Below are 21,463 nucleotides of genomic sequence, written 5' to 3'. Positions count from 1 at the left end.
TCGGTATTGTTGCGTTCGGGATCGGCGTAGTTAGATTCAACACCGCATCGAAGATCGACGCGCTCCGGTGCCCTTAGGGGTAGTTTCGATCCCCCGTCGGGGCCTGGTCGGCCCGACCGCGTGTAGAACAACGCCGATGGAACGGACCCTGTTCCTTTTTTGTCCCAAATGCCACAACAAATACCCGTATACAGACCAACATTTGGTCTGTAACCTGTGCCTGTCACCTGAGCACAGTGAGGAGACTTGCGAGGCCTGTCGCGCGTTCCGGTCCCGAAAGACACTCCGTGACCGTCAAAGCCAGGAGACTTCAGATGGCATCCACGCCGACAGCGCACCGAGAGTTCGAGGAAGAAGAAACCTTTTCGATCCACGAATCGGACTCCGAAGAATTCGACGATCAAAGAACCGTGAGTAAGACGTCGAAAACAACACATCAGAAAAGTGACAAGGCCCAGGGGACGCCACTGCCACCAGGCCATTGCTCCACCCATAAATTCGGTGACCGACCATCGGCACCGAAAAAGGCCCAAACAGTGCCGAGATCGTCCGACTCCGGTCGAGACACTGGCACACAGCCTTCTCGGGATCGAGAAAGTGCTGGAGACAAGCAACGACACCGAGATAGCGGTGTGGAAACGGCTCGACGCCGAGACAGCGGCACCGACGAGGATCGACGCCGAGAGGTTTCGACTCCAAAAAAGAAAAAAGCACCTCGGAGCCGAAAAAAGATACAAACAGGGTTTCGGTGCCGAAACAACCCGTAACCGACCCAGGTCCAGGCTCTTATACAGAGGAGCAATCACTGTCCTCTCAGATGCGAAAGCATAGGTTTGAGGAAGAGCTGCAATCCACCGAAGTGGACCACACGCAAAAACGTATTTTCATACAGCAGGGAACAGGAAAAATAAGCACCCTTCCCCCTATTAGGAGAAAGAGGAGACTGGAGTTTCAAAGACCAGGCGCCACAAACAAAAATGGTGAAAAAGGTGACTCCGCCACCCTCTCCTCCACCTGTAATTAACGTCTCACCAGCACAAACTCCGTCACATTCCCCGGCTCACACCACCATGAGCCAAGGTGACCAGGATCAAGACGCTTGGGACTTATATGACGCCCCAGTGTCGGACAACAGTCCGGAGGCATATCCATCAAAGCCCTCACCACCAGAAGGCAGCACAGCATATTCTCAAGTGGTGGCTAGAGCAGCACAATTCCACAACGTAAACCTCCACTCAGAACAAGTCGAGGATGACTTTTTATTCAACACCCTCTCCTCCACCCACAGCTCCTACCAAAGCCTGCCTATGCTGCCAGGTATGCTTCGGCACGCAAAGGAAATCTTCAAGGAGCCGGTCAAAAGTAGGGCAATAACGCCAAGGGTGGACAAGAAATATAAGGCACCTCCTACAGACCCTGTTTTCATCACCACACAGCTGCCACCAGATTCTGTCGTAGTAGGAGCAGCTCGGAAAAGAGCCAACTCCCACACATCTGGGGATGCACCACCCCCAGTTAGAGAGCCGCAAGTTCGATGCAGCTGGGAAAAGAGTCGCAGTACAAGCTGCAAACCAGTGGCGCATCGCTAACTCTCAAGCACTACTTGCGCGTTATGACAGAGCCCATTGGGATGAGATGCAACACCTCATCGAGCATCTACCCAAAGACCTACAAAAGAGGGCAAAGCAGGTGGTTGAGGAAGGACAGAACATATCAAATAACCAGATACGTTCCTCAATGGACGCAGCAGACACAGCTGCAAGAACAATTAATACATCTGTGACCATTAGAAGGCACGCATGGCTGAGAACGTCTGGGTTCAAACCAGAGATACAGCAGGCAGTGCTCAATATGCCATTCAACGAAAAACAACTGTTCGGACCAGAAGTGGACACGGCAATCGAAAAACTAAAGAAAGACACTGACACTGCTAAAGCCATGGGCGCACTCTACTCCCCGCAGAGCAGAGGAACCTATAGCACCTTCAGCAAGATACCCTTTAGAGGGGGGTTTCGGGGTCAGGCCACACAAGCCAGCACCTCGCAAGCAACACCGTCCAGCTACCAGGGACAGTACAGGGGAGGTTTTTCGGGGCCAATACAGAGGAGGGCAATTCCCTAGGAATAGAGGAAAATTTCAAAGCCCCAAAACCCCTACAACCAAGCAGTGACTCAGATGTCACTCACCCCCTCCACACAACACCAGTGGGGGGAAGAATAGGTCATTATTACAAAGCATGGGAGGAAATAACTACAGACACTTGGGTCTTAGCAATTATCCAACATGGTTATTGCATAGAATTCCTAAAATTCCCTCCAAACATACCACCAAAAGCACAGAAATGATCAAAACAACATTCAGAACTTCTGGAAATAGAAGTTCAAGCACTATTGCAAAAGAATGCAATCGAATTAGTACCAAACGCACAAACAAACACAGGAGTCTATTCTCTGTACTTCTTAATACCAAAAAAGGACAAAACACTGAGACCAATCCTAGACCTCAGAATACTAAACACCTACATCAAATCAGACCACTTTCACTATTCACGCTACAAGAAGTGTTACCATTGCTAAAACTACAGGACTACATGACAACCTTAGACCTCAAAGACGCGTATTTCCATATACCAATACATCCATCGCACAGAAAGTACCTACGGTTCGTATTCAAAGGAATACATTACCAATTCAAAGTATTGCCTTTTGGTTTAACAACCGCACCAAGAGTCTTTACAAAATGTCTAGCAGTAGTGGCTGCACACATCAGAAGGCAGCAAATACATGTATTCCCGTATCTAGACGACTGGCTAATCAAAACCAATTCACTAACAAAGTGCTTACACCACACAAATCAAATCATACAAACCCTCTACAAGCTAGGCTTCACCGTCAACTTTGCAAAATCCAACATTTTGCCGTGCAAAGTACAACAATACCTGGGAGCCATAATAGACACAACAAAAGGAGTAGCCACTCCAAGCCCACAAAGAATACAGAATTTCAACAAGATCATACAACGCATGTATCCAACACAAACAATACAAGCAAAGATGATATTACAACTCCTAGGCATGATGTCCTCATGCATAGCCATTGTCCCAAACGCAAGACTGCACATGAGGCCCTTGCAACAGTGCCTAGCATCACAATGGTCACAAGCACAGGGTCACCTTCTAGATCTGGTGTTGATAGACCGCCAAACTTACCTCTCGCTTCTATGGTGGAACAGTATAAATTTAAACAAAGGGCGGCCTTTCCAAGACCCAGTGCCACAATACGTAATAACAACAGATGCTTCCATGACAGGGTGGGGAGCACACCTCGATCAACACAGCATACAAGGACAATGGAACGTACATCAAACAAAACTGCATATAAATCACCTAGAAATGCTAGCAGTTTTTCAAGCATTAAGGGCTTTCCAACCAATTATAACTCACAAATACATTCTTGTCAAAACAGACAACATGACAACAATGTATTATCTAAACAAACAAGGGGGGACACACTCAACGCAGTTGAGCCTGCTGGCACAAAAGATATGGCGATGGGCAATTCACAACCACATTCGCCTAATAGCACAGTTTATTCCAGGGATCCAGAATCAACTTGCAAACAATCTCTCTCGAGATCACCAACAGGTCCACGAATGGGAAATTCACCCCCAAATTCTAAACACTTACTTCAGACTCTGGGGAACACCTCAAATAGATTTGTTTGCAACAAAAGAGAACGCAAAATGCCAAAACTTCGCATCCAGATACCCACACAGGCAGTCCCAAGGCAATGCCCTATGGATGAACTGGTCAGGGATATTTGCCTACGCTTTTCCTCCTCTCCCTCTCCTTCCTTATCTGGTAAACAAATTGAGTCAAAACAAACTCAAACTCATTTTAATAGCACCAACTTGGGCAAGGTAACCCTGGTACACAACACTGCTAGACCTATCAGTAGTACCCCACATCAAATTGCCCAACAGGCCGGATCTGTTAACACAACACAACCGACAGATCAGACATCCAGATCCAGCATCGCTGAATCTAGCAATCTGGCTCCTGAAATCCTAGAATTCGGACACTTACAACTTACCCAAGAATGTATGGAAGTCATAAAGCAAGCCAGAAGGCCGTCCACTAGGCACTGCTATGCAAGTAAATGGAAGAGGTTTGTTTGCTACTGCCATCATAATCAGATCCAACCTTTACACGCTACTCCAAAGGATGTAGTGGGTTACTTGCTTCAGTTACAAAAATCTCCCCTAGCCTTCTCTTCCATTAAAATACACCTTGCAGCAATATCTGCATACCTGCAGATTACCTATTCAACTTCCCTATATAGGATACCAGTCATTAAAGCATTCATGGAAGGCCTTAAAAGAATTATACCACCAAGAACACCACCTGTTCCTTCATGGAACTTAAATGTTGTCTTAACAAGACTCATGGGTCCACCTTTTGAACCCATGCACTCTTGCGAAATACAGTTCCTAACCTGGAAGGTTGCATTTCTCGTCGCCATTACATCTCTAAGAAGAGTAAGCGAAATTCAGGCGTTTACAATACAAGAACCTTTTATACAACTACACAAAAATAAAGTCGTCCTAAGGACTAATCCTAAATTTTTACCAAAGGTTATTTCACCGTTCCACCTAAATCAAACAGTGGAACTACCAGTGTTCTTCCCACAGCCAGATTCAGTAGCTGAGAGGGCACTACATACATTAGATGTCAAAAGAGCATTAATGTACTACATTGACAGGACAAAAGACATCAGAAAGACTAAACAACTATTTATTGCATTCCAAAAACCCCATGCAGGAAACCCAATATCAAAACAAGGTATAGCCAGATGGATAGTTAAATGCATCCAAATCTGCTACCTTAAAGCAAAACGACAACTGCCCATTACGCCAAGGGCACACTCAACCAGAAAAAAAGGTGCTACCATGGCCTTTCTAGGAAACATCCCAATGCAAGAAATATGTAAGGCAGCCACATGGTCTACGCCACACACGTTCACCAAGCACTACTGTGTAGACGTGCTATCCGCACAGCAAGCCACAGTAGGTCAAGCCGTGTTAAGAACATTATTTCAAACCACTTCCACTCCTACAGGCTGAGCCACCGCTTTTGGGGAGATAACTGCTTACTAGTCTATGCAAAACATGTGTATCTACAGCGACAGATGCCATCGAACTGAAAATGTCACTTACCCAGTGTACATCTGTTCGTGGCATCAGTCGCTGGAGATTCACATGTGCCCACCCGCCTCCCCGGGAGCCTGTAGCAGTTCGGAAGTTAGCTTCAACTTTGTACATTTGTATATATATTATTTTAACCTTAAATAGGTACATACTTAGTCACTCCATTGCATGGGCACTATTACTACAACACAACTCCTACCTCACCCTCTGCGGGGAAAACAATCGAAGATGGAGTCGACGCCCATGCGCAATGGAGACAGAAGGAGGAGTCACTCGGCCCCGTGACTCGAAAGACTTCTTCGAAGAAAAACAACTTGTAACACTCCGACCCAACACCAGATGGCGAGCTATGCAGAACATGTGAATCTCCAGCGACTGATGCCACGAACAGATGTACACTGGGTAAGTGACATTTTCATTTCACCCACAAAGGTTCTAATCTGTTAGGATGGGAACATCAACAGGAGTTAGGCATACGCCTAGACCCTAACAGTGAGGAACAAGTATTGCTGGTAGAAAATCCCAATAGTGAGTATGCAATATGCAACGAGTTCCCTGGTGTCTTTGAAGATAAATTAGGCCAGTTGGTTAATTACCAACACAAGATCATAGTGAAAGATGGTGCAGTTCCCATCGCACATAAAGTGAGGCCTGTACCACTCTTAATGCAGGAACCCCTAAAACAAGAATTACGCCGTTTGGAACAGTTAGAAGTCATTTAGCCGATTGAAAGTGCTCTATGGTTGGCACCTATTGTGGTCACCAGGAAGTCAGGAGGGAAGGGCATACGTGTTTGTGTAGACTTGAGAATGGACCGTATTGTGTGCCACCGTGGGACAGTCGACAGACAGGAAAACCATCCAGCTACTAAAGACGACACCGAACATGTTTCAAGTGCACAACATAGAAGCTGTAGTTCCCAATTCAGGAGAGTACCAATTTGGCATAAGGACTTTGAATTATCTTCTTAAGGGGAGGAGATATGTAATAAGCACATACGAAGTCAAGGAAGTCATAAGAACAATTTGTCATCCAAAATAGTAAGGGAACGATTTGACATTCACAACTTTGTAAATATTGTATAATATACAATACTATTATTCATTGTTAAAGTATGTTTAGAGTGTTTAATTTATTGTAAATATGTACAATGGTATGTTCTTGCTTACCTTGGAATGTTGGTAAATGGTCTAGCTGGGAGTTTGCTCTGGAATGTTGGTGAGGCTCGAATGTGTTTTTTGTTGTGAGGAGTCCATGAAATAAACATCTGAATCCACCTTGCTCTGTGTGGTTGCTACACCCTCCTCCCCCTTAAAGCGACCACCTGAGCAGACAAGCAAAGAAATGCAAAGGGAGAACTTTAGAAACAGTAATTTACAGTGACATGCAAGACACTTTGCAACAGAAATGAGGAGGTTCAGGACTTTGCTGTGGTAAAGCCGTCTTTTATATACTTGAATTTTAATGTGGCTTTAAACATAATAGAGTTCAGTTCAGGAAATGTGCACACGGAACTGCACAGTGTGTTAAATTACATCTGGGGTGAGAAGAGTAGACTACTAATGCCCTATGAATGTGCCAAGAAACAGGACACCACCATCTTGGAAATGGCCATCATTACATGTCTCCCACATTGCTTTAAGCCGCTGTGTGAAGTTGCTACACCTTGAGTAGATTTTAAAACCAAACCCTTTCCCTGCTAGAACCCTACTGATGCAGTCATAACTGTCGTCTGTGTGGGTGATCTCTGTCTAGTCAGCAGCAATTCCCCAAGGGAATCTGTAACCACTACATACTATGGAGTCAAAAAGCCTGAGGCTACAGCGGAAATTGAGTTCCTCTAGCGTCAACATTTTCGTCGCCATAAAGTGACTAACAAAAAGAAAAAGAAGCCTCTTTTATGTTTGGTTCATAATGAAGTATGCATTTCAAAGGCAATTTGAGATTATTTTGTACCATACTGAAGTGCTGTGTGAATAAACATCCTACAGTCCAATTCTAAGATTTCCCACTGTGTTCAATTGCACAATGCCTTTTAAATAGTTACTATTATTTTGTTGTGCTTTCCTTTTTTCCTCAACTGATGCTGTTGCTTTATTTTTTTCTGAAAGGTACCGCTGTGGAAAATGTGTTTTTTCCTTTGGGGCAGGATTTGTCTTTGCAATACTTGTCAATCTTGCCCGAAAAGTTAGTTTCAGCTTCTCAAAGGAGTCATTAGATTTCATCCCCTTGTTTTTTCACTAGGTGACATAGACTTTCCAGGATCTTTGTTCACTTTTTTCTCTTTCTTCTCCCCCTTCAATGTTTTTGACCAATTGTAGGAGGCTGGCCTGGCTTTTAGTGGGTACCTTGTGGTACTTACATCTTGTGCCAGGTCCAGTTATCCTTTATTAGTAGAATAGAGGTGTTTCTAGCAGCTTAGGCTGTTAGAGGTAGCTATGGCAAAGCAGCTTAGGCTGAACTAGGAGACATGCAACGCTCCTACTATACCACTTATATAGCAAAATATCATAAGAAAACACAATATTCAGAGTTACTAAAAATAAAGGTACTTTATTTTAGTGACAATATGCCAAAAGTATCTCAGAGGATACCCTCACTTAGGAGGTAAGTAATATACACAAATTATATGTACACAAACCCAAAACAGGTAAGTAACAGTAAGAAAAGTAGTGCAAACAATTTAGAATCACAATAGGATGCAATAGGTAGACATAGACCTAGGTGGCAACACAAACCATATACTCCAAAAGTGGAATGCGAATCACGAATGGACCCCAGGCCTATGGGAGGTTGTAGAGGGTCACTGGGACTGCGAGAAAACAGTAAGGGCATCCAAAATACCCCACCCCAAGTCCCCGAAAAGTGGGAGTAAAGTTACCCTACTCCCCCAGAAAGACAGTATAGTAGAGATAGGGGATTCTGCAAGAACCACAACTGCTACCAAAGCACTGAAGACGGATTACTGGACCTGAGGACCTGTAAAGGAAGGGGACCAAGTCCAAGAGTCACGCAAGTGTCCAGGGGGGGCAGGAGCCCACTAAACCCCAGATGAAGGTGCAAAAGGGTTGCCTCCGGGTGGAAGAAGCCGAAGATTCTGCAACAACGGAAGGTGCCAGGAGCTTCTCCTTTGGTCAGAAGATGTCCCACAGCGTGCTGGAGGATGCAGGAGTGTTTCCACTGAGAAATACCACAAACAAGCCTTGCTAGCTACAAGAGTCGCAGTTGAGGATTTTTGGTGCTGCTGGGGACCAGGAAGGATCAGGATGTCGCCCCTTGGGGGAGGAGACAGGGGGGGCACTCAGCAACTCAGAGAGCCCCCACAGAAGCAGGCAGCACCCGCAGAAGTACCGGAACTGGCACTTATAAGACCTGAGGACAGCGGTCGACTCAGAGTCACAAAGGAGGGTCCCACGACGTCGGAATCCAACTCAGCGAGTTGGGCAATGCAGGATGGAGTGCTGGGGACCCAGGCTAGGCTGTGCACAAAGGAAGTCCTGGAAAAATGCACAGAAGCCGGAGCAGCTGCAAATCACGCAGTACACAGGTTTGCTGTCTGGTGTGGGGAGGCAAGGACGTACCTCCACCGAATTTGGACAGAAGGGCCACTGGACTGTGGGAGACACTTGGACCCAGCTCCTCTGTTCCAGGGACCACGCTCGTCAGGATGAGAGGGGACCCAGAGGACCAGAGATGCAGAAGTTTGGTGCCTGCGTTGGCAGGGGGAAGATTCCGTAGACCCACTGGAGATTTCTTCTTGGCTTCCAGTGCAGGGTGAAGGTAGACAGCCCTCATAGCAGGCACCACCAAGAAACAGTCGAGAAAGCTGGCAGGATGAGGTGCTACAATGTTGCTGGTAGTCATCTTGCTACTTTGTTGCGATTTTGCAGGCATCCTGGAGCAGTCAGCGATCGATCCTTGACAGAAGTCGAAGAGGGAAGTGCAGAGGAACTCTGGTGAGCTCTTGCATTCGTTATCTGAGGAATAGCCCAGAGGAGAGACACTAAATAGCCCAAAAAGGAGGTTTGTCTACTGAGAAAGGAGGATTGGCTACTAAGAGAGGTGAGCACTTATCAGGAGGGGTCTCTGACATCACCTGCTGGCACTAGCCACTCAGAGCTGTCCATTGTGCCCCAACACCTCTGAATCCAAGATGGCAGAGGTTTGAGACACACTGGAGGAGCTCTGGGCACCTCCTCTGGGAGGTGCTGGTCAGGGGAGTGGTCACTCCCTTTTCCTTTGTCCAGTTTCGCACCAGAGCAGGGCTGGGGGATCCCTGAACCGGTGTAGACTGGCTTATGCAGAGATGGGCATCATCTGTGCCCATCAAAGCATTTCCAGAGGCTGGGGGAGGCTACTCCTCCCCAGCCCTTCACACCTATTTCCAAAGGGAGAGGGTGTAACACCCTCTCTCAGAGGAAATCCTTTTTTCTGCGTTCCTGTGACCAGGCTGCTCAGGCCCCAGGGGGGCAGAAACCTGTCTGAGGGGTTGGCAGCAGCTGCAGTGGAGATCCTGGAAAGGCAGTTTGGCAGTACCCGGGTTCTGTGCTAGAGACCCAGGGATGCATGGAATTGTCACCCCAATACCAGAATGGTATTGGGATGACAATTCCATGATCCTAGACATGTTACATGGCCATGTTCGGAGTTACCATTGTGAAGCTACATATAGGTAGTGACCTATATGTAGTGCACATGTGTAATGGTGTCCCCGCACTCACAAAGTCCGGGGAATTTGCCCTGAACAATGTGGGAGCACCTTGGCTAGTGCTAGGGTGCCCACACACTAAGTAACTTGGCACCTAACTTTCACCAAGTGAGGGTTAGACCTATAGATGACTTATAAGTTACTTATGTGCAGTGAAAATGGCTGTGAAATAACGTGGATGTTATTTCACTCAGGCTGTAGTGGCAGTCCTGTGTAAGAATTGTCTGAGCTCCCTATGGGTGGCAAAAGAAATGCTGCAGCCCAGAGGGATCTCCTGGAACCCCAATACCCCGGGTACATAGGTACAATATACAAGGGAATTATAAGGGTGTTCCAGTGTGCCAATGAGAATTGGTAAAATTAGTCACTAACCTGCAGTGACAGTTTTAAAGCAAAGAGAGGATAAGCACTGAAGTTCTGGTTAGCAGAGCCTCAGTGACACAGTTAGACACCACACAGGGAACACATACAGGGCATACATTATGAGCACTGGGGTCCTGCATGGCAGGATCCCAGTGACACATAGGCAAAAACAAACCTACATACAGTGAAAATGGGGGCAACATGCCAGGCAAGATGGTACTTTTCTACACCAATGTCCAGCTTTTGAAACAGATATGTTCTCAACATAACTGGGAACAAAAGTTCCCTCGGTTTCCTTTGGCAAGTACATTATAATCTCCACAAGGAACTTTGCAACATCTCCCAAGCCTGCTGAAAAAGATTGTTCTTGGCCACTAAATTGAGCATGACAAAAGAAATAACCGATTTCTTCATGAAATCCATAATGTCTCGTTTTCAATATCATAGACATTTACGTTAAAACAATTCTGATATATGAACTGGATTCAGAGAGGAAAGTAGGCTGGTGGCACTTCTAATAAAGCCCTATACTGACTGGTTCCTCTCTGGTTATAATCTTCCCCCAATGGGTCTGGCTTTTCCTGCTTCCATAGGTAGCTTGGAAAACAAATTGAATCTTTCTTTTGACCTTATGTCGCCAGCCACCACATTTGCTGCATAGCTTTGTGATGCATATTCTGCCAATTTGTAAACAGTGCACTTGTTGTTTTAATTGTAGCTGCCACTCATTTTTTGATTTACAATATTATGTTTCTTCTTAACCAGGGATCCTGAAATTTGGCGTTTAGCCTGTTTGAAAATCTGGGGCAGAAACTGTAATAAACCAAACCTGTACTCCACATGGAGGCAAATGTTTTTAGAAAGGCCACGCGTTCGGTTTGATGGTAAGTTACAGTGCTCAGATTAGTCCAACTGTAGCAAACTAAATGTGAACAATAAGTAATTGTATGCATAATATCAAATGCATTCATGTTCTGTGCCATCTTAGAATGCAGAAGTTTAGAAACTTTCATTCTGTAAAATTGATTCACGGGTGAGGGATTAACTAATTTGCAATTCTAGTATGTTTATTTCAACTGTGGAAGAAGGGAAAGCAGTAAAGTACAGAGAGTACTTCCTGTTGAGGGAACAAAAATGTCCATCTGCCTTATTGTCCACTCTTAGAGAAAGATTTGGGGGTAACACATCAAACTGTTCCTTTAAACCATACAGAGAAAAATAAAAAAGTGATGAACATCTCAACTACTTATCACTGGGTGACATTCAAGCCTTCTTTTTTTTGCTCACCACGCCACTATTGACCAAGGTCAATCATACATAATCCGTTTTAGTCCTGCTTGAATAGGGACAATCAAGCACAAAGTTGTCCATCTTTCTGCTGCTGGGATACGCATGCTGTCCCACGCATATTTAAGCCTTGTTGTGCCTCATTGAAATAAAGCTTGAGTCCTATGTTACAGTGAGCACAGGACTTTTGACTGGGCATCCCTCCACATCAGTGGTTCTTAACCTTTGGTCCGGAGACCCCTGTGTGTTCACGAAGCCTATTCAGTGGGTCCTAGAAAATGAAATAAGTTTCACAAATGAATAAACTGTGTATAACCTGAGAAGCAAAACGTAGAATTGAAAATGTTAATGATTTTTGTAAATGTGGAGAAGTGTGAAATTGAAGTCTACAAATTAAGTTAATATCCTCAGATTAAATCATGGGAACAGTGCACGTGTATCAAACAGAATGTACAGTACAGTATGTACAATGAATGGCCTAAATTGAATTTAGAAAAGCTCCAACCTTCTCATTATCTAAGATATTTTATAGTTGTTTGTGAAATAAATTCAATATTTCACCATTTGTATATTTATGGATTGGTTGTTTTCATATTTCTCTGTATTGCTTTGCAGTTCAAATTAACAAAAATGCTTAGATCCGGGCCCCCGGCTTTCATTATTTTCTCAATGGGGGTCCCCGCAGTACTTTATTTGAGCTGCAGGTTTCCGGTGCTTGGCATCGGCACTTAATTGTCAACATCGGTTCTTATGACAGTCTTGCCCCATGGTGTAACTGTCTGTTGAATTTAGAAATGAGAACAACAATAGTTGTTTATTAATCCGATATAAAATAAAAATGACAAATACCTGCAGCTTAAGGCATTCTTATAGCTTAGGGGGCCTGGAATAGTCTCAATTGTCACACTTGTAGGAGTGTAGTGGTACGGTAATTGGCAACGCTGGAATGGGCACTGGGTGGTGCGAGCGGCATTGGCCTCTTCATGAGGGTCAGGCACTTGTATTGCTACAAAGTAACCACTGGTCCCCTGAATCCAGTAATAAGTGGGAGTCCACAAATGTCAAAAGGTTAAGAACAATTGCTCCAAAAATTAAGCAAAGTAATAAAGACGGTTCCTTGGCTGCTTTTTAGAATTAGCACTTTGCTTACTTCCTTATAACAGTTGGATAGTAGTTAGTCTGAAGCAAGGTGTTAGACCTGTCAGCCTTAGAGTGGTCATCTCCTAACTTTTTGCCTGCCTCCCTCCACTTTTCTGACACTGTTTTTGCTGGTTTTAGGACTCTGCAATCTTTACCACTGCTTACCAGTGCTAAAGTGCATATGCTCTCATGGTAACATTGGTTCATACCCAATTGGCATATTTAATTTACGTATACGTCCCTAGTAAAGGGCACTAGATGTGCCCAGGGACTGTAAATTGAATGCTTCTAGTGGGCCTGCAGCACTTATTGTGCCACCCACATAAATAGCCCCTTAACCAAGTCTCAGGCCTGCCATTTCAAGGCATGTGTGTGCAGTTTTACTGCCACTTCAACTTGGAGTTTAAAAGTACTTGCCAAGAGTTAAACTCCCCTTTTTCTACATGTGGCACCCCTAATGTAGGACCGAGGTAACCCATAGGGCAGGGTGCAATGTAGGTAAAAGGCAGGACATGTATGTAGGATGTTGGCTCTGTATATACTATTTCAAAGTGAGAGCTAGTGTGCACAGAGTCCAAGGGTTCCCCTTTGAGGTAAGATAGTGGCAAAAGTAGATAATTCTAATGCTCTATTTTGTGGTAGTGTGGTCGAGCAGTAGGCTTATCAGAGGGTAGTGTTAAGCATTTGTTGTACACACACAGGCAATAAATGAGGAACACACACTCAAAGACTTACTCCAGGCCAATAGGTTTTTATATTGAAAAATATCTTATTTTAGTTTATTTTAAGAACCACAGGTTCAAGATTTACATCAAACACTTTAAATGTAAGGTACTTCACTTAGATACTTTAAGAACTTTGAATGAAAACAATATCATGTACAGTCTTTGTGAAAATGGCAATAAGCTATTTTCAAAGTGTACACCTAGTGCAAAAATCAACAGTTCCTGGGGGAGGTAAGTAAAGGTTAGATTAGGAGGTAAGTAAAACACTTACAAGTCTCAGTTCTGGGGCATAGGCAGCCCACCGTTAGGGGTTCAAGGCAACCCCAAAGTTACCACTCCAGCAGCTCAGGGCTTGTCAGGTACAGAGGTCAAAGAGGTGCCCAAAACACATAGGTGCCTATCGAGAACAGGGGTGTTCCGGTTCCAGTCTGCCAGCAGGTAAGTACCCGCGTCCTCGGGGGGCAGACCAGGGGGGTTTTGTAGAGCTCCGGGGGACACACAAGTAGGCACACAAAACACACCCTCAGCGGCACAGGGGCGGCTGGGTGCAGTGTGCAAACAGGTGTCGGGTTTCAGGTAGGAAACAATGGAGGGACCCGGGGGTCACTCTAGCGGTGCAGGCAGGCACAAGGGGGGGCTTCTCGGGACAGCCACCACCTGGGCAAGGCAGAGGGTCGCCTGGGGGTCACTCCTGCATCGAATTTCGGTTCCCTCAGGTCCTGGGGGCTGCGAGTGCAGTGTTGGTTCCAGGCGTTGGGTCCCTTGTTACAGGCAGTCGCAGTCAGGGGGAGCCTCTGGATTCTGTCTGCAGGTGTCGCTGTGGGGGCTCAAGGGCATCGTCTCTGGTTACTCATGGGCTCACAGTCGCCGGGGAGTCATCCCTGAGGTGTTGGTTTTCTGCAGGTCGAGCCGGGGGCGTCAGGTGCAGATTGTAGAGTCTCACGCTTCCGGCGGGAAACGTGAAGTCCTTTGAAGTTGCTTCTTTGTTGCAAAGAAGTAGCTGGTTTTGAACAGGGCTGCTGTTCACAGGATTTTCTTGGTCCTGTAGTCCAGGGCAGTCCTCTGAGGCTTCAGAGGTCGCTGGTCCCTGTCGGTTACATCGCTGGAGCAGGTTTTCGAAGTTGGAGATAGGCCGGTAGGGCTGGGGCAAAATCAGTTGTCGTCTTCCTCCTTCTCTGCAGGCTTGTAGGTCAGCAGTCCTTCTTGTTTCTTCAGGTTGCAGGAATCTGATTTCCTGCGATCTGGGGAGCCCCTAAATACTGAATTTAGAGGGGTGTTTAGGTCTGGGAGGGCAGTAGCCAATGGCTACTGTCCTTAAGGGTGGCTACACCCTCTTTGTTCCTCCTCCCTGTGGGGAGGGGGCACATCCCTAATCCTATTGGGGGAATCCTCCAAAACTAAGATGGAGGATTTCTAAAGGCAGGGGTCACCTCAGCTCAGGACACCTTAGGGGCTGTCCTGACTGGTGGGTGACTCCTCCTAGTTTTCTCAATATCTCCTACAGCCTTGCCGCCAAATGAGAGGGCAGTGACCGGAGGGGCGGGCATCTCCACTAGCTGGGGTGCTGTAACAAAAGGGGTGAGCCTTTAAGGCTCACCGCCAGGTGTTACACTTCCTGCGGGGGAGGTGAGAAGCACCTCCACCCAGTACAGGCTTTGTTCCTGGCCACAGAGTGACAAAGGCACTCTCCCCATGTGGCCAGCAAGATGTCTGGTGTGTGGCAGGCTGGCAGAAACTGGTCAGCCTACACTAGAAGTCGGGTTGGTATTCAGGGGACATCTCTAAGATGCCCTCTGGGTGTATGTTATAATAAATTGCACACTGGCATCAGTGTGCATTTATTGTGCTGAGAAGTTAGATACCAAACTTCCCAGTTTTCAGTGTAGCTATTATGGAACTGTGGAGTTCGTGTTTGACAAATACCCAGACCATATACTCTAATGGCTACCCTGCACTTACAATGTCTAAGGTTTTGCTTAGACACTGTAGGGGCATAGTGCTCATGCATATATGCCCTCACCTGTGGTATAGTGCACCCTGCCTTAGGGCTGTAAGGCCTGCCAGAGGGGTGACTTACCTATGCCACAGGCAGTGTGAGGTTGGCATGGCACTCTGAGGGGAGTGCTATGTCGACTTAGTCATTTTCTCCCCACCAGCACACACAAGCTGTGAGGCAGTGTGCATGTGCTGGGTGAGGAGTCCCCAGGGTGGCATAAGACACGCTGCAGCCCTTAGAGACCTTCCCTGGCATCAGGGCCCTTGGTACCATGGGTACCAGTTACAAGGGACTTACCTGAGTGCCAGGATTGTGCCAATTGTTGAGACAAAGGTACAGTTTAGGGAAAGAACACTGGTGCTGGGGCCTGGTTAGCAGGGTCCCAGCACACTTTCAAATCATAACTTAGCATCAGCAAAGGCAAAATGTTAGGGGGTAATCATGCCAAGGAGGCCTTTCCTTACAATGTACATATGTGTTTTATGTGTCCTGATAGTGAAACACTCCTAAATTTGTTTTCCACTACTGTGAGGACTGTTCATTTAATAGACTAACATTAGGACTGCCCTCATTTTTGATTGGTAGATTCTGATCTGAAAGAGTTAAACAGGTCAGATTTAGTATGGCCAGAATGGTAAGATTAAATCCTGCTTATTGGTGAGGTGGATTTTATATTACTATTTGAGAAATACCACTTGTAGAAAGTTAGCATTTCTTAAAAACCATCTGTGCCTTAATGCCTGTCTCCAATCAACGTCTGGGCTGGGCGGGTTAACAGCTCCCTTGTGCTTTTTACCCAGACAACCACAAACACAGGACAGTCAGTCACACCTGCACTCCTCTGCATATTGAATGGGTCTTCCTAGTCTGGAAAGGTGGAGGGCATCACACTTACGTTTCAAAGGCCAGTAGCCTGCCCTCACACAATGGACTCCCAACCCCCTACTGGGTCCCTGCTAGACAGGACTGAACTGAACGGGGAACCTGTGCAGTTCAAAACCACTCTTTTAAGCCTCCTTCACTTCAAAGGCATTTTTGGGTATATAAACTGGGTCTCTAACCCCACCAACTCAGACACATCTGGACCTGCACCTGAACTTTGTCAGAAGACCTGCCTGGCTGCCCAAAGGACTCTCCGGATTGCTTTGCTGCAAGGGACTGCTGCCCTGTTGTTGCCCTGCTGGCCTCTGACTGTGCTGAAGGACTCTGCCTTCCCCAAAGTGCTCTCCATGGGCTTGGATTGAGCCTGCCTCCTGTTCTGAAGTCTCGAGAAAACCAAAGACTTCAGCTTCTTTCATTTTGCTACTACCTGACTCCAGCGACTCTGGAACGACTTCAGCGATACAGCAGCCTGCTCACACTCAGTGTACCTCACTGCCTCAAAGACCGCGGCCTGTAATGCAAGTCTGACGGCATGACCCCCTTTGACGTCGCTGAGGTTTGTGACACTGCAAAGTCGACACATCACGTCCTGACGAACCAGAACCAGCGACCCTGCCGGGATCACAAGGAATCAATGCATCGCGGACAGCGACACCTCATCTCCCCCTGCGTCCGGACGGAGCCGATGCCTCATCTCTATGTGCCCCGCAGCGCGGTACCAACACCTCCTTCCTTGGAAGCTGTAAGGGACTGACTCCGTCCACGCCTCTTTCCGACTCTGTATGACGTCCTTGTTGTTTATTTTCAAAAGGTACAGTACCTAGGGATCTGTGTGACACCGGCACCGGTGATGTCGGATTGTTGGGAACGACTCCGTCAATGAAGCCGTGATAGCCCCAGTTCGAGCTATTGTGTTGCTAGATGCTTTAGTTTGTTTTATTCTTTAAAAAAATCATAACTTTGCTTGTGTACATCTGATTTTCATTGTTTCAACAATAGTTTATTCAGATAAATATTCTCTATTGTTCTAAACCTGTATGGTGTCTTTTTGTGGTGTTTTCACTGTTATTGTTTGAAGTTCTGCACAAATACTTTACACATTGCCTTCTAAGTTAAGCCTGACTGCTCAGTGCCAAGCTACCAGAGGGTGGGCACAGGATAATTTGGATTATGTTGTGACTTACCCTGACTAGGATTGTAGTCCCTACTTGGACTGCCAACCTATTTCTGGGCTAAGGGCAACCCCAGAGTGGCAATCTTAATATTCCAAATGTTTTTACCTCCCTGATATACTGAGGAAGGCTCCACACTAGTACTTCTTTGATCTAGCTTCCACAAGAATACTATGATGTTGAAATGTAATTCAATTCTGGTGCAGCTGTTGCAATCATCTTTGTGCAAAAAGTAGCAAAATGATTTGTATCCTCTTAATCAGTTTGCTCATTAACAAGTGTTTATTATAAAGATGAATTTGACATTTTGACACCTTCTTCCTATATTATAAATAACATTTAAACTTCAGAGGCTTAAAAATCCCTTAACATGCAGAAACACTAACTGATTGCTTTGAATGTTGTATGAGAATGACTCATGGATGGGGTGGATGATAAAACACACATTTTCTATTTTGCCGTACGTGCAACAGCAAGTGCCCATTTTCTGATCAGCACAGAGTCTGCAACCTGTGTCTAGCCTCAAACCACACTGTTCAGCCTACCAGCTTTTAAAAAACTCACATAGTATCATCTACTAGACGCTTCATAAGTAGGTGCAAAATAAACTGAAGCACCAAACCTCTCCAGAGTCATCAACTGCTTTGGGAGCTGGAAATGTCAAGAGCGTATATTTCAGCAGACAACTGTCAAGGGTACTTACTTGAGCAGACAACTGGGTCCAAAACATATGTCCTCAGGGGACTCTAGCTTCAGAGATGGACAGTCTTAATGGTGCCCAGAGAAACCTGCACGAGGAAGCAGACTACATAGATTCTAGTTTCTCTCTCCGGGGATCTCCACTGATGGTCATAAGCACTAAATAGTCCAGCCCATGTGCGGGAATCCTGGAGCACTTATAATTTGTCATAATTCGTCTTCTTAAGTGTGAATGTTCACCTTTCTTCAGGAAGGCCTTGAGAAACACTGATGAAAGAGACGAATAGTTTGCAGCCTATATGTAAAGGCTACAATAGAACATTTCTTCACATTGCATTTCAAAAATATATATGTTTGATGGCATGTGTAGCTGCAGATACACATGCCGTGCATATATCGCCATCTAGTGTTGGGCTCGGAGTGTTGCAAGTTGTTCTTCTTCGAAGAAGCTTGTTTCGAGTCACGGGATTGAGTGACTCCTCCTCTCCGTGCGCATGGGCATCGACTCCTTTGTAAATTGTTTTCTTTCCACAATTGGGTTTGGACGTGTTCCCTCTAGCTCCGGTACTTTCAGTTCGGTCCTATCTGATCTTCTCTATCTTTTATCTTACTGTCAGTATAGTTTCAATCACAGTTTCCATACACTCGATCCGATTGCAGACTCAGGATTGATTAAACCCCCTTTTGGGCACCCACACACTTCTCAGGCCTCATCGGGCCTGCTGCGTCACAGGCTCATGGATCGGACTCCATTCCGAGTCTGTCCTCGGTGCCACGCCAAGTTTCCCTACACGGACCAGCATTCAGTGTGAAATCTCTGCCTTTCTCCAAACCATCAAGAAGAAAGCTGCGAGGCGCGACGGTCTTTTAGATCAAAGAAGACACTGCGCGATCGGAGAGCACGGCGGTTGGAGATGGCGTCGAAATCCACAGAGCCCACCCCTGACATCTTCAGTGAAGAACAGGCTCAGACAGCAGTCTCCATTCCAGATTCGGACTCTGACCGAGGTTCAGAGGAGGACAGCCAGGCATTCCCTGTGATGGAGTATGTGAGTACACCAGCCCCTACCCATCTAACTAAAAGACCATACAAGGCCATGGGGACACCACTGCTCGTAAGCCATGGTTCCACCCAAAAACATAAACTTGTCGACTGACCCTCGGGTTCGGCGCCGAAGAAGGCCAAAATCACCCCCAGCAGCAGACTGCCACACCTGTTTCGGCATAGAGTCGAAAGATGGAGGCTTCCACTTCCGAACCTAGTTAGTTTCCAAGACATCGAAGTCAATCTTCGGAGCCTAAAAAAAGCTTTTTCCATCTACTTGAACTTTTTTTTCGGCCAATACGAAGCATACTGCCACTAAACTTTCGGGACATTCTCTAAAAGGCAAAAAACAAGCTTCATCTTCAGAACAAGAGGGGGGATGAGTCAGACATTAGACCCATTCTTGAGTTCATGGACCATAAACAAAGGAGGATTCAAATCCAGAAGGAGACTGGAAAAATTATTGCATCTCCTCCTCCATTGACAAAGAGGAAATTAGCATTCCTGGAGAGTTTGGATGCTGGACCTTCACTGGCGAAAATATTTAAGCATAAGGAAAACCCAAAGACTATTCAGCTTTCTCTACATTCGCCTTCTCCGCCACCTCTTACTCCACCACCCCCAACTTTACCCACACAATCTCTTGCTTCTTCACATGGGGACTTTATGGGTGATAGCATTTATAACATGGATCCATGGGACATGTATGACTGATCCAATCCCACCCATTGATCCTGAGTTGTATCCCAAAAGACCATATCCACCTGAGGATACCACAGCATATAACCAGGTCATTTCCAGGGCAGCAGCATATCATAGTGCACACAAACAAAACCAGTGTTTATCAATGCTGCCTGGTATGCTCAAACACGCAGATGAAATCTTTAAAGAGCCAGTCAAAGCCAGGGTGTTAACACCTAGCATAGACAAGAAATATAAGCCAGCACCAAAAGATCAAGTTTCCATTTCCCATCAGTTACCATCAGACTCCATTGTAGTCAGTGCAGCAGGGAAACGTGCTAACAGCCAGTCCACAGGGGACTCTCCTCCCAGGATAAAGTGCCTCAAGTTTGATGCAGCAGGCAAAAGGGTAGCAACCGAGGATGCGAATCACTGGCGTATTGCTAATTCCCAAGCCCTTTTAGCTAGATACATTGGGATAAGATGCAGGAGTTCCTGCAATACCTCCCAAAGGAATATTAAAAAAGGGCACATCAGGTAGTTGAAGAGGGGTGCAACCCATTGCCAATTACCAGATCAGGTCAGCATTAGACGCAACTGACACAGCAGCTAGAGGCATAAGCACTAGCATTACAATTAGAAGGCATGCTTGGTTGAGGTCCTCAGGCTTTAAGCCTGAAATACAACAAGCGGTCCTTAATATGCCTTTTAATAAACAGCAAGTATTTGGACCGGAAGTGAACACAACCATTGAAAAATTAAAAAAGGACTCAGAAACCGCAAAAGCCATGGGAGCCCTTTACACAACACATTTTCGGGGCTCATTTCGCAGACCTCAATTTAGAGGAGGTTTTAGACCACAAGTTTCTGAGGCCTCTACGTCCCAGCAAAAACGGGGACGAGAATATTTTTCCAGTGGATCTTTCAGGGGCTCTTACAGAGCACACAATTTTAGATCCAGAGGTAAATCTCCTGCCACAAAAGGTGCTTCTACCTCTTAGAAGCAGTGACTCACCTTGCATTCCCAAACAGCGTGCATCTCCTGTGGGAGGAAGGCTGCAATATTTCCATCCTCACTGGCAACGAATTACAACAGATCAATGGGTACTGTCAGTTATCCACAATGATTATTGCCTACAACTCATCTCCACTCCACCAAACATTCCACCCCAATCACAGGCTCTCTCTCAAACACATTGTTCTGTTGAAACAAGAAGTAGAATCTCTTCTACTCAAAGGTGCAATAGAGATGGTTCCCATCAGTCAACAAGGTACGGGGGTATATTCTCTATACTTCCTCGTACCAAAAAAGGATGACAATCTCAGACCAATTCTCGATCTCAGACCTCTAAATCAGTATATCCTGTCAGAACATTTTCACATGGTTAGAAGAACAAGACAACATGACAGCATTAGATTTAAAAGACGCTTACTTCCACATTCCTGTACATCCAGCACACCGCAAGTACTTAAGATTTGTAATAGCAGGCAAGCATTACCAATTCAAAGTACTACCCTTTGGAGTAACAACAGCATCAAAGGTATTCACAAAATGTCTAG

General features: G+C 45.8%; 1 protein-coding gene across 3 annotated transcripts in view; it reads left to right on the top strand.

Annotated features, from left to right (window-relative positions):
* The window catches only part of FBXO9 (F-box protein 9), a 343,828-nt gene that overhangs the window by 164,867 nt on the left and 157,498 nt on the right, over positions 1-21,463 (top strand). For all 3 annotated transcript variants that reach the window (XM_069235799.1, XM_069235800.1, XM_069235801.1), the window contains one exon: positions 11,042-11,160. In XM_069235799.1, the coding sequence (XP_069091900.1) occupies positions 11,042-11,160 (119 nt within the window). The remainder of the gene's footprint in view (positions 1-11,041; positions 11,161-21,463) is intronic.

This window comes from Pleurodeles waltl, chromosome 5, assembly GCF_031143425.1.
Source record: "Pleurodeles waltl isolate 20211129_DDA chromosome 5, aPleWal1.hap1.20221129, whole genome shotgun sequence".
In the NCBI taxonomy this organism is placed as follows: domain Eukaryota; kingdom Metazoa; phylum Chordata; class Amphibia; order Caudata; family Salamandridae; genus Pleurodeles; species Pleurodeles waltl.
Note: the sequence above shows the minus strand (reverse complement) of the source record. Positions and strands in the feature narration are given on the sequence as shown.